This window comes from Schistocerca gregaria, chromosome 1 (assembly GCF_023897955.1).
Source record: "Schistocerca gregaria isolate iqSchGreg1 chromosome 1, iqSchGreg1.2, whole genome shotgun sequence".
Classification (NCBI taxonomy): Eukaryota; Metazoa; Arthropoda; class Insecta; order Orthoptera; family Acrididae; genus Schistocerca; species Schistocerca gregaria.
The window spans coordinates 992771028-992784136 of record NC_064920.1 but is presented as its reverse complement, the minus strand read 5'-3'; the positions used below and the strand labels follow the sequence as shown (position 1 = coordinate 992784136).

Below are 13109 nucleotides of genomic sequence, written 5' to 3'. Positions count from 1 at the left end.
TTATGTTGATCTCTATTCAAATTTTCTGTAGAGGTTGCAGAACTCTCGGAACCGAGGTGATGCAAAACTTTTTTTGATGTCTGTACATGATAAGACAGGTTATTAAAAGAAGTCCTTTGCTTTCAGTGGCAAACATGGGAGATACATTTCTGATAATGGTGTACCAAAGAACAGAATAAAATAGTACTGTGTAATCGTATTACTACAAGTCAGCTATTGACTGGGTAGCAAGTTTCCTGATGGTGTCCAAGTCCATTAGATGCAAACATAATTATCCAGACTATTATGACTGCTTGATCTTAGATAACAATAGTAGGTTATAAGCTCTCAACAAAATAGAAGACAATGCACCAGGATGGAATTATCTTAATCAGACAGAAATTGGTAGACATGATGTACATGTACAGAAAAACAAATGATAACAGTTTCAGAAAAATTGGATTATTTATTCAAAAGAAAGAGCTACACAAATCAAGCAATTCAGTAATTACACCTCTGGTCCTTATGCAAGCAGTTACTTGGCTTGGCATTGATTGATAAGGTTGTTGAATGTCCTCCTGAGAGATATCGTGCCACATTCCATTCAATTGGAAGGATATTGTGGCACATTCTATCCAACTGGTGCATTAGATCACCAAAATGCTGAAATGGTTGGAGGGCCCTGTTCTTAACACCCTGAACATTCTCAGTTGGGGAGAGATCCGATGGTCTTGCTGACTAAGGTCGTGGTTCATGATGTAAACTATTTCTAAGCAATCAAGTATTTTCAGTACTTACTGTTCTAGTATGTTTAACTTGGGTGTGGTCATTTAATGTTTTGTGCAGGCAGGTTTTAAGTGTGTCATTTGACCATCATGTCACTGTATTCTGTGGAGTTCAGGAACAAATTATCATTCATGATCGTGCTGTGCCCATATATTCTTGTTGGGAAGCAAATCATACGGAGTAGGTTGAAAGTGAATAATGATTCCAACAATATGTGATGATTATTATTTGAAAGAAAATTACTGTTAAAACCACTATGTAAGCATACTATGATATTACTGTTACTCCTTTAAAGATTTGTAAGAGCTTATTTTACCTGGCAAATGAATGGTTCCCACAGGTGAGGTGCCCTGTTATTAATGAGGGTCTGAGTTTCCAGTTTGAATCTGACAGTACAGCATTAAAAATGATGCTCAATACATTATTAAATTATGTCTATGAGGCAATACTGACCTTACGACTTATCTTAGATGAAAGATTAAGGAAAGGCAAACCTGCATTTCTAGCATTTGTAGACTTAGAGAAAGCTTTTGACAATGTTGAACGGAATACTCTCTTTCAAATTCTAAAGGTGGCAGGGGTAAAATACAGGGAGCAAAAGGCTATTTACAATTTATACAGAAACCAGATGGCAGTTACAAGAGTCGAGGGTCATGAAAGGAAAGCAGTGGTTGGGAAGGGAGTGAGACAGGGTTGTAGTCTCTCCCCGATGTTATTCTGTCTGTATATTGAGCAAGCAGTAAAGGAAACAAAACAAATATTCGGAGTGGGTATTAAAATCCATGGAGAAGAAATAAAAACTTTGAGGTTCGCCGATGACATCGTAATTCTGTCAGAGACAGCAAAGGACTTGGAAGAGCAGTTGAATGGAATGGATATTGTCTTGAAAGGAGGATATAAGATGAACATCAACAAAAGCAAAACGAGGATAATGGAATGTAGTCGAATTAAGTCGGGTGCTGCTGAGGGAATTAGATTAGGAAAGAAGACACTTAAAGTAGTAGAGGAGTTTTGCTATTTGGGGAGAAAAATAACTGATGGTGGTCGAAGTAGAGAGGATATAAAATGTAGACTGGCAATGGGAAGGAAAGCGTTTCTGAAGAAGAGAAATTTGTTAACATCGAGTATAGATTTAAGTGTCAGGAAGTCATTTCTGAAAGTATTTGTAGGGAGTGTAGCCATGTATGGAAGTGAAACATGGACGATAAATAGTTTGGACAATAAGAGAATAGAAGCTTTCGAAATGTGGTGCTAGGGAAGAGTGCTGAAGATCAGATGGGTAGATCACATAACTAATGAGGAGGTATTCAATAGAACTGGGAGAAGAGAAATTTGTAGCACACCTTGACTAAAAGAAAGGATCGGTTAGTAGAGCACGTTCTGAGGCAACAAGGGATCACCAATTTAGTATTGGAGGGCAGCATGGAGGGCAAAAATGGTAGAGGGAGACCAAGAGATGAATACACTAAGCAGATTCAGAAGGATGTAGGTTGCAGTAGGTACTGGGAGATGAAGAAGCTTGCACATGATAGAGTAGCATGGAGAGCTGCATCAAACCAGTCTCAGGACTGAAGACCACAACAACATCTATGGCTCATAATGTAAGAGTATTGTGGATGTAAATTGCCACCATGCTTTAAGTTGGTCCTAAAGTAGTAGGAACCAAATTACAATTTTTGTTGTCCAACACATATTACTCCACACTCTGGAGCTTATTGTATTCTTTCCTCCACTGCATACAAAAAAATCTACATACTATGGCAGCTTGCAGATTTTGCCATCAATTATAGTCTGGTTTTACAGCCTATAGCTGAGAATTTATGGAGCTTAGAATTCTTTCAGTAAATACAGACATTATTTACCAGGAAATATATTAATCTTGTTTCAAATGCATCCCCAGCATGTGCTCCTATGTGTTCTGGCTATTTGTTGTGCCTCACTGAGCCACTGATGTAGGGACTGTTGCCTGTTCTTTTCCATTTTGTCCTTTGTAACAACTGCACTTAATTCTTGTGTTGTAGTTACAATCACTGGATCAGAGTAACATACATACTTTTAAATTTATTATCCCAAAGAAGTCGTCAGAATCATTCTGACTGACATAGGTAAGACCACTGACTATGGGATAAACTTACCCCTTGCTGTAAAATTCACTAGAAAAGTGTGCTTTGCAGTAATTGACAATACCATTAAGAATTTCTTAAAGAAAGATTTGGCACCATAAATCGAGATTTTGAACAAACAAACTGATGCTAACATAGGGCACCACAACAAGGAATGAGCCAAACTTGCTTCTCACAAAATAAGCATGTCACAAACTATGGGGTCAGCAGAAATTTATCCAGTGGTAGGGAAGGGGGGTGCAACACTCTAGAATGGCCATTTTTATATTAATGGAACAGCAATTGCTAAAAAGCCATAGTACTCTCTCACTGTGATCAGCCACGTTGTGCTACAGCTAGCTAAATGACAGGTTTAGTGCGAAAGGCTTAAGAGCCACACAACATAAGCCATTGCCTTGGGGTGCCAAGCTGAGATGGGTACCAGAGGTGCCCATGTACAAGATACAATGTTCTTCATTTTTAGTAGCAAAAACTAACACAGGTGAACTGTACAGGGAAAAGGCAGGGACAGGAAAGGGGCATCAAATGAAAAGTCACCTGTGTGGAAAAAGTTTCTCAGACTGGCCCTAGTGTAGTGCACTCATGGCAAAAAACTTCTAAAAGTTTATGAGAACTTTATAGTGAATAAGAAGCCTGCTTTCCAAATTACAGAGGAGGCAAGTGACTCACACCTCTGTCAGCACCTATAGTTGATGAACTGTGCAGGGATTGACAACACTGTGCATTGTCAGAGAACACACATCTTGTTTCTTCCATGTCATAATTTATGCAGCAGCTGCTAATCAATCATGAGCTTGGTGCATGCATGGCTAAAAGTTGGCAACCTTCTGACCCGATACATAAATATCTTTCTTCTCAAACCCCTTTGCCCATGGCTTTCAATATCTTTTCCTCTTTCCCTACCCCATACCCTCGGTAGAGCAATTTGGATGCTCAACTTTCAAAAATTGAAACTTGTGGTTTTTATGATTGGGGGAGGGCTTTTGTATGGTTGAAGAGGTGCATTCTGGCACCTAAAATTTCAGAAATTAAGCGCTGGTACGGGAGGCATTTACTGGAGCTTCCATTCCCTGTGATAGTAATGGAAGACACTGAGACAGCTACATGAACATCATTGAGGACTATCTGCATCTCATCTACATCTATACTTTGCAAGTGACCTTGCGAGTATGTGGCATTGGCTATTTTGTGTACCACTAACACTATAACCCTTTCCTATTCCATCTGTGAATGGTGCACAAGAAGAACGATTGAGAGACTCATTGAGACACCAGGAATTTAGCGTTTCCTCATCACAAGAATGAATGGATTAAAGTTTCCGGTTAGCCACTGTGTCCGACAGTTACTTTTGCACTCAAAACCTGAAACCATACGTTCACAATTTGTCGTAAGGCACCTCATCTGTGTATGACATTTCATAAATTTGAAACAAAAAGATCCCAAATTAGGCCTACAGCATCTAGCTTGGTATAAATTACATTTTGGATTCTTCATTTATTGCACCATTGCCTTTTCCATATCTGTTGATTGACATACTTGTACTAAAATAAAAAGTGCAAGATGCTTTTCTTCACAACTTTAAAACTCATTATTTATTTATTTATTATCTGCTTCAAGTTGCATCAGTATGTCATATAACAAGAGACACATGTAACACAAATGCCCATTTAACTCTGTTTATATGAATGAGGCAATTTTTATACGAGCTATGAAAGACTTGAGGCATGCTGAACTTTAATAGCAAGTAGTGTTAACCGAAGATGTACTTTACAACTCGAAGTCAATTTTAAGCTGTAAAAAAGCATGGAATGTTTATTTTCTTAAAAACATTTATAAAAGAAAGACATCGGAGCAACTGATGACGGAATCCCACTTCGATTTTACAAAGAGTACTCTACGGCATTGGCACTTTACCTAGCTTGCATTTATCCTGAATCTCTTGCACAGCGCAAAGTCCCAAGCAACTGGAAAAAAGCGCAGGTGACTCTAGTATATAAGAAATGTAAGAAAATGTACCCACAAAATTAAACCAATATCACTAACTTCTGTGAGTTCGAATAGAATAAACTTTCTTGAGATTGAGAAGCTTATATGCACGAATCAGCATCGTTTTAGAAAGCATCACTCGTGCGAAACTCATCTTGCTCTTTTCTCACATGATATACCGAGCACTATGGATGGAGGGCAACAGTCAGATTCCATATTTCTTGATTTCCAGAAAGCATTTGACATGGTGCCCCATTTCAGGCTATTATCAAATGTACAAGCATATGTAGAATAAGTTCACAGATATGTGAAGACTTCTTAAATAACAGAACCCAGTATGTTGTCCTTGATAGCAACTGTTCATCAGAGACAGGAGAGCCCCAAGAAAGTGTGATAGGACCGCTGTTGTTCTCTATAGACATAAATGATTTGCCAGACAAGGTGGGCAGTAACCTGCACTTGTTTGCTGATGATGCCGTGATGTAGAGTAAGGTATCGAAGTTGAGTGACTGTAGGAAGTACACAAGATGACTTCGACAAAAATTTGCAGTTGGTGTGATGACTGGCAGCTAGCCCTAAATGTGGGAAAATATAAAAGATTGGTTCACCTGTGAAGACTGCATATAGGACGCTAGTGCAACCTATTATTGAGCACTGCTCAAATGTTCGGTATCCGTACCACGTTGGATTGAAAGAAGGCACCGAAGCAGTTCAGAGGCTGGCTGCTAGATTTGGTTACTGACAGGTTCGAACAACACATATGTGTTACAGAAATGCTTTGGGAACTCAAATGGGAATCCCTGGAGGGAAGGTGACATTCATTTTGACAAACACTATAGAGAAAATTTAGAGAACTGGCATTTATAGCTGACTGCCGAACGATTCTACTGCTGCCAACATACATTGCACGTAACGACCAGGAAGATAAGATACGAGAAATTAGGGCTCTTACGGACGCACACAGAGAGTCGTTTTTCTCTCGCTCTCCATTTGCGAGTGGTACCGGGTGCCCTCACCCATGCACTGTATGGTGACTTGCGAAGTATCTATGTAGGTGCAGATTAGAACTACAACCTGACGTGAACCTGTCATGGACAGGACAGCGGTGGTCCTGCACAACGTGTGAACACGATTCCAGTTAAGCTACGTGTTTATAGGTGCAGAAATTTATTGTAGCAAGCTGTGGAATATGCTTGTGTCTTTCGCTGTCTGATGCAGACCGCAGGACGCTGTCCGAATCATTTCCCTAGGAGCAGGAAGGAGCATGCCAGAACGTAAGAAGTTAAAGTGGTGCTTTTTATAATTTCGCAACTGTACATGATAGAGCAATACGAGAATTACCTTATGGCACTTTCTTTTAATTCTCTCAAAGTTTTGTGCTGGTGAAACTGAGAAATGTTTAAGCTTTTAAGAGAAGTCAGCTATACGCTCTACTCGATATTTATCATGTCACATCTCGTAAACTATGTATCGTACAACAATATACTTTTATAGTTGGCTTCAGCAGTACATGTCAGTAACAGGTCCAAGCTTTCTGCCCAGTAGAAAATGGTTCAAATGGCTCCGAGCACTATGCGACTTAACTTCTGAGGTCATCAGTTGCCTAGAACTTAGAACTAATTAAACGTAACTAACCTAAGGGCATCACACACATCCATGCCCGAGGCATATGCGAACCTGGGAGCATAGCAGTCCTTCGGTTCCAGACTGTAGCGCCTAGAACCGGACGGCCACTCCGGCTGGCTGCCCAGTAGAGTCAGTAAGAGTGAAGTAATAAATTAACATGTCAAGTATGAATTTTTTTAGCAAACCAACATCCAAAATGTAGTAAGAGACAAACTTTTTTCTCTTTACACTTTTGGTGGTGGGGGGTCAAGCCGATAAAAAGTTTCGGAAAAATAATAATTTATTTTTACAATTTGTTGGAAGCCTGTGGGTTCTACAGTTTCCCCTAGACGAGAACGACATTGTGTGGTTCACTAGCGCATTGTTATCGTAGGTGCGGTGCAGTGCAGTGCAACTGTATTAGCGGACGCAGCAATGGAAAAACATGCAGCGCAGTGGTCGATATAAAACCTGTTAATTGTGGCACTCGGTAAGTAAATGGAAGTTAGGGAAGAGGGGGAACAGTGCATATTATTGGGAAGAATAATCAGGAAGGGCAGAGCTGTCACACAAATGTTGTTACACTGTGAAGAACAAGCGTGTAATATTTTAGTAACAAAACCGTTGTTTGAGAATTCGCAGGAATGCCAGTCCCCATTGCCTTATAACACAGACATTCCAGAAATTAAAGAACCGGCCACGGCCAACATGACATACTTGGTAGGTGTCGACGGTTACGCCAAAGCTGAGGGATTCACTGTGAGGAACAGATTCACTGATTACTTCAACGAGCAGAATTTTAATGCTGTCATAATAATAATATCGAACTCGTTACAAATGCTGTTAAAGGCTCAGTACAAATGTATTACATTGGACGTAACCAAAGACTTTTCTGTTACAGTACACGTTTAATTCATTTTTCTTACGATTTCTGCATACATTAACTTCCTTTGCATTTAGTTTTTCAACTAGCCGTCAGCCATGTTCCACATAATACGCCGTTCGGGTACCCATTCCATAAGCTGCTCATCCTCTAAGGCAGAGAAGCGATCATCCGACATTTCTAGCGCACGTTTCAATAATTAAATTGGAAGAATCACCTATTCTCTTGCTGCCCGGGCGCGAGATACAAATACCGTAATACAGGTGCAGCCTAATAGTCGCTGCTGCTCAGTTCGTCTTCCCCCATCATTCAAGCAAGCAAATCGCCGCGACATGGGGCCAGCTTCCTTCCGAAGCCCACAAGCGCTTCCCGAGCTCGCAACGGCACTCTTTTTTGTTATGGTTTTAGGGCGCAAAACTGCTAGGCTCATTAGCGCCAGGTCTGTGACTTAGGAAAAGGTAAAATAACCATATTGGAAACCAGTAGAAATGGGAGCGAAACTCAAAGTGGGGAAGCTAAAAACGGAATGGAAAGCTTAAAAAACCACTATAGAAGGGGGTTGTTTGTCCCCAAAAAGAGCTTCAAATGACTGATATTATCTCACTGACACTAATAAAGTCGAGAACGCAATCGGCTGAGCGCGTGTCATCTGCTGAAATGGAAGACATATCAGGCAACAGCTGTAGACGGGCACGTAACGGAGTAAAATAGGGGCACTCAAGTAAAAGGTGTCTCACCGTCCACAGTTGAGAGCAGTGGGGACAAAGCAGGGGAGGATCGCCACTTAAAAGATGTCGGTGGCTAAAAAGACAGTGCCCTATCCGGAGTCTAGTTAAAATTACCTCCTCCCGACGACGAGTTCGGGAGGACGAGGTCCAAGCACAGAGAAGAGCTTTCACGTCCCGCAATTTATTATTGATAAGTGTCGATGAATGTGCGTGCCATAAAAGAGCAACAAGACGACATAAAACACTCCACAGGCCGGCGAAGGGAATCATGCGAACAGCAGGTTGAAGAAGAGAGACGGCAACCTTGGCCACTATATCGGCCGCCTCTTTTCCACAGATACCAACATGTCCTGGGATCCAGAGGAACACCACAGAGATGCCCCCCAAGTGGAGCAAGTGGAGGCAGTCCTGAATCTGGTGGACCAGAGGGTGGACAGGGTAGAGAGCTTGGAGACTGAGGAGAGAGCTGAGCGAAGCTGAGCATATAATGTACTGTATCCGCTGATGGCGACGGATGTATTGGACCACCTGGAGAACAGCGTAAACCTCCCCAGTTAAAACCTAACACTGGTTGGGAAGCCGAAATCGATTAGGGGTGTCGCCAAACGCGTTGCCGTAACACTCCCTTCGAGTATGCCCGAAATTACTTTTACATCAACACTTCTCTCAGTTGAGAATGACATGCTATTCTTTGTTTTCTACAAACTTTTCAGTTCAATCACACAGCTACTACAAACTTTCCAGTCCAATCACACAGCTAGTCTCATATTCCCCAGTCTCGTATTTTGTTGATTAGACAACAGTGGAGAGCTGTACTGAACACCTCACTGAAGTCAAGAACACAGCATCTACCCGTGCACCAGTATCTACTGCTTCCTAGGTCTCATGTATCAACAGAGTAAGTTGGGTTTTTCACATGACCTTTGTTTTCGAAACCCATGTTGATTCCTGCAGAGGGGATATTTTTGGTCCCCAGAAATGTTATAACAAACATAACAAGCATTAAACATGTCCCAAAATTCAACAACAGACCGCCTATAGTTTTGTGCGCCTGTTCGACGACCATTCTTGAAAATGGGAAGGACCTTTGCCTTTTTCCAGTCATTACTGTGCTTTTTTCCCATCCTTAGGAACACTTCGCTCACCAGATACCTACATGCTGCTAGAAGAGGGGCAAGTTTTTTCGCACACGCTGTGTGGTATCGTACTGGTATCCGTCAGATACACCGGGCTTTCCTCTCTTCAGCGATTTTGTTGCTTGGTCACTTGATTCTATACTTACACTTGATGTCTTCCCCGAAGGCGATGCTATCTTCTCCAAGTCACAAGGCCAGAAGCGTGATACAGTGGTTTGAGGAGCATGACAGTAAACTCATGTTGACGTCTTGGCTACTAAATTCGCCTGTTCTGACACCAGCAGGGCACACCCGGGATGTTATCGAGGACCAACTCTGCGTCCAACTGCTACCGTCATGTTATTTACGTGAATTGTGTGATCTACGCGTAAATATCTGGTGCCGTATAGGCCTACCTCCGGAAAACTACCAAGACCATGTCTAATCAAAGCCGCGCAGGATCGCTTCTAAACGGTGGACCAACAAGCTATTAAGCAGGTAATTATAATGCTTGGGGCTGGCAGCACTGATCTGTGGAATAGGGAATGTTGGTATCACAAAGCTTCTTCTTTTTAAAAAAAAAAAAAAAAAAAAAAAAAAAAAAAAAAAAAAAAAAGGAGAAGAGAAGAAGAAGAAGAAGAAGAGGAGGAGGAATCTGGGTCAATTTGTAGCTCATGTGCACAGTTTCTCACTGACATCATAAGAAAAATTAAACATCTAGCAGCGAAATAACGCTATCCGCTATGTGGTTCATGAATTGCCTTTCGACATTTCGAATTATGCGAGTGCTACTGAAAGTGGCCGTTGGTCTTTGAAGCTACATGACAACGCGGGCACATTCCGTACTTTAAAATGTTGGATACAGAGAGGTCCTCGATACGAGTCGCCGGCCGCGGTGGTCTAGCGGTTCTAGGCGCTCAATCCGGGACCGCGCGACTGCTACGGTCGCAGGTTCGAATCCTGCCTCGGACATGGATGTGTGTGATGTCCTTAGGTTAGTTAGGTTTAACTAGTTGTAAGTTCTAGGGGACTAATGACCTCAGTAGTTGAGTTCCAATAGTGCTCAGAGCCATTTGAACCATTTGATACGTGTCATCGGCTGTGGCGAGTAACATTGGAAACATGCGACAAACATCGCACAATGTGACGTCATATCACTGTGGATTTCGTGGACGTAATAAAGAGAAACAGTGAATAAAAATTTACCTCGGCGCAAAAAAACTTCGACTTAAGAATATTTTAATGAAAGGAATGTTTTTTAAGGAATAATTAATGGAGTAAAATGGTTCAAATGGCTCTGAGCACTATGGGACTTAACGTCAGTGGTCAGCAGTCCCCTAGAACTTAGAACAACTTAAACCTAACTAACCTAAGGACTTCACACACATCCATGCCCGAGGCAGGATTCGAACCTGCGAGCGTAGCAGTCCCGCGGTTCCGGACTGAGCGCCTAGAACCACAAGACCGTCGCGGCCGGCAATTAATGGAGTACCGTAAAAACACACTACCGCTATCTTGATGTCAGATCGTACAGTACGGAGTAGAAAGAAATTAGTCTGGTAAAAATGGAAACTATTCGAAAATACGCCTCATTTACATGTCTGTCAAAGGAACATTTCATTGCGAATTTTGGCTAAAGATAATATGGATTAAATGTTGAACACTAAATCAAATCATAACTGAAAACTGTCGGTACCGATATTGGCTGAAAAAAATAAGAACTACGGAACTAATAAATAAACAGTAATTTTCTCAAATTACACTCCTTGTAACTAATAAAATCTTGCTATCAAACGAAAGAGGCCAAAAGTATTCACAGAAAAGTAAACTAGAAAGGCACGTACGGTCTCGTTATTTTTCCAAAGTCTGCTGTTGTTAATAATCACTGCCACGACGAGGGGAAGTCTTGGAAATTTAATTTACATCGCGAATAAATGTATCTTACATTATATTAGGAAATCGCGAACAAAACAGTAAATCGAGATATATTCGGAACTATGCCGAATAAGCATCAAAACGAACAAACTGATACGTTGAATCGTCAGTATTTCAGCCAATGACAATACTCGTTCGTAAATAACATCATCTACATTTTTCTACTGTTAACTCGTAATCGAATCACATGGTACATCGTAAATACAAGAAGATTATTGCAAAGAGGATCATATATCTCAACGTGCGACACAGATCAATCAGGTTTACGAATTATCTTTTACCGTTTGAAGTTATGCGAGAACAACTGCAAGTGGCCGAAACGTCGCTCTGTAAAACAACATGACAATGCTGTCACATACCATACTCGAAACTGTTTTCGTGTGTTGCAGTAATCTTGAATATCGCCCCTAATAACACATTCGTACTGATAATTACATTGTAAGGTCTTGTTGTTTTCCTTCTACATGCACCTCCTTCCTGGTAGTGCCAAGAATAAAATAAATATTATTTGGCTCTTAAATTCTTACCTCCAACTGCACCTCCATTTCGTTAATGTCCTCTTCTTGAAATGATTTTGAATAATTCTGTGCACTCGAAATAAATGCCTTCATAGCATCCATGACTGTATAGCTTACGGTGTTTCACATAATAAAATATTTACTTCTACTTATAAACGCAAAGAATAGTGAATAAGCCACAGAGAAATTTTATTTTTTGGCCTCAACATTAATTTCGAAAATTTCCATAGAACATCAACTTCCGATTCTGGTCATGAGTGATTTACTAAAGTTTTTTTCTGTTACATAGAACACTTCAAAGTCTAATAGCTTGACATTCCACAAAGTGGTCTGTAAACTATGGAAACTAATTATGAAACATTTGCTTCAAAATCTTAATTACAGTTAATCGATGTTGCTTCTCCGAACGTGCTCCGGTCACAAAGTTGTTTACTGTCAGAAACGGCTTCACATATTTGAACAATAAATAGAGCCGATTTCTGTAAAAAATAATGCATCCAATACCAGAATGCACAGCACGAGCGTCGTATTTCATGAAACCCATCGAGATGAAGTAAATCAATGCAACTCCTTCGTATTTCATCCTTAAGTAGGCGCGAGGGTGGAAATCCACTTACGGGGGCCTGTAGTCATATATATCTCCGCGTAGAACACATACTTTAGGTGCTTTCAGTAATGATAATCTTCGCTGTATGGTCTTTGAAATATTCTTCCAGATAGGGAAATCAAACAATCATTTAGTAACAAGAAACATGGACGATTTATTAGAATACACTTGAAAATAACACTAACACAAACGTAATGTGGAGAATTTATACTAATAATCGTAATAAATTCATCCTAAATCATTGACACAATCTCCACATATTATGTTTACATGAGCTTTGCAAATAAAGGATTTGCATCTTGAGTATTTCTGAGAAGGTTTTGTCGTCTTTTCTGGGGCACATTTTGCACCTCCCATGAAAATGTATGAAAATTTTCGGTTAAGGCCACCCCAATAAAAAAGGAATGCATATATGGAAAAGAAGAAAACATACACCAAACTGATAAAAGAGACTAAACCGACATATTATGAAAACAAGATAGCAAATATCACTAAAAACGATATGGTCTCTCATAAATGAAAAGAGGAAAGGTGTAGGTGTGGAAAACAATGATATCATAACATGGGAGGGAACTCAGGGATGCACAAAACGTCAGCAATACTTGAAACAACTTTTATACTGAAGTCGTGGACAATTTAAAAACTCAAAATAATACTTCCAAAACAAAACCACAATAAACTATCCATATGAGACAAAATACTTATACTTGACCCCAACCCCACATCAATGTATGTTTGTGCCTATTATACTTAGTAAATGGAAAAATATGGCTAGTGGCTACCTTCTTGTTCATCTACCGACATCAAAATTTACAAACTGTTGATTGCATGGATTGACCCCACC

The 13109-nt window shown here is 40.4% G+C and overlaps 1 protein-coding gene across 1 annotated transcript in view; it reads right to left on the bottom strand.

Moving 5' to 3' along the window:
* The window catches only part of LOC126284287 (uncharacterized), a 194889-nt gene extending 183194 nt beyond the window's left edge, over positions 1–11695 (bottom strand). Inside the window, exon 1 of the mRNA XM_049983153.1 lies at positions 11668–11695. Within this exon, the coding sequence (XP_049839110.1) occupies positions 11668–11685 (18 nt within the window). The 5' untranslated portion in view covers positions 11686–11695. The remainder of the gene's footprint in view (positions 1–11667) is intronic.
* Between the last annotated feature and the right edge of the window lie 1414 nt (positions 11696–13109).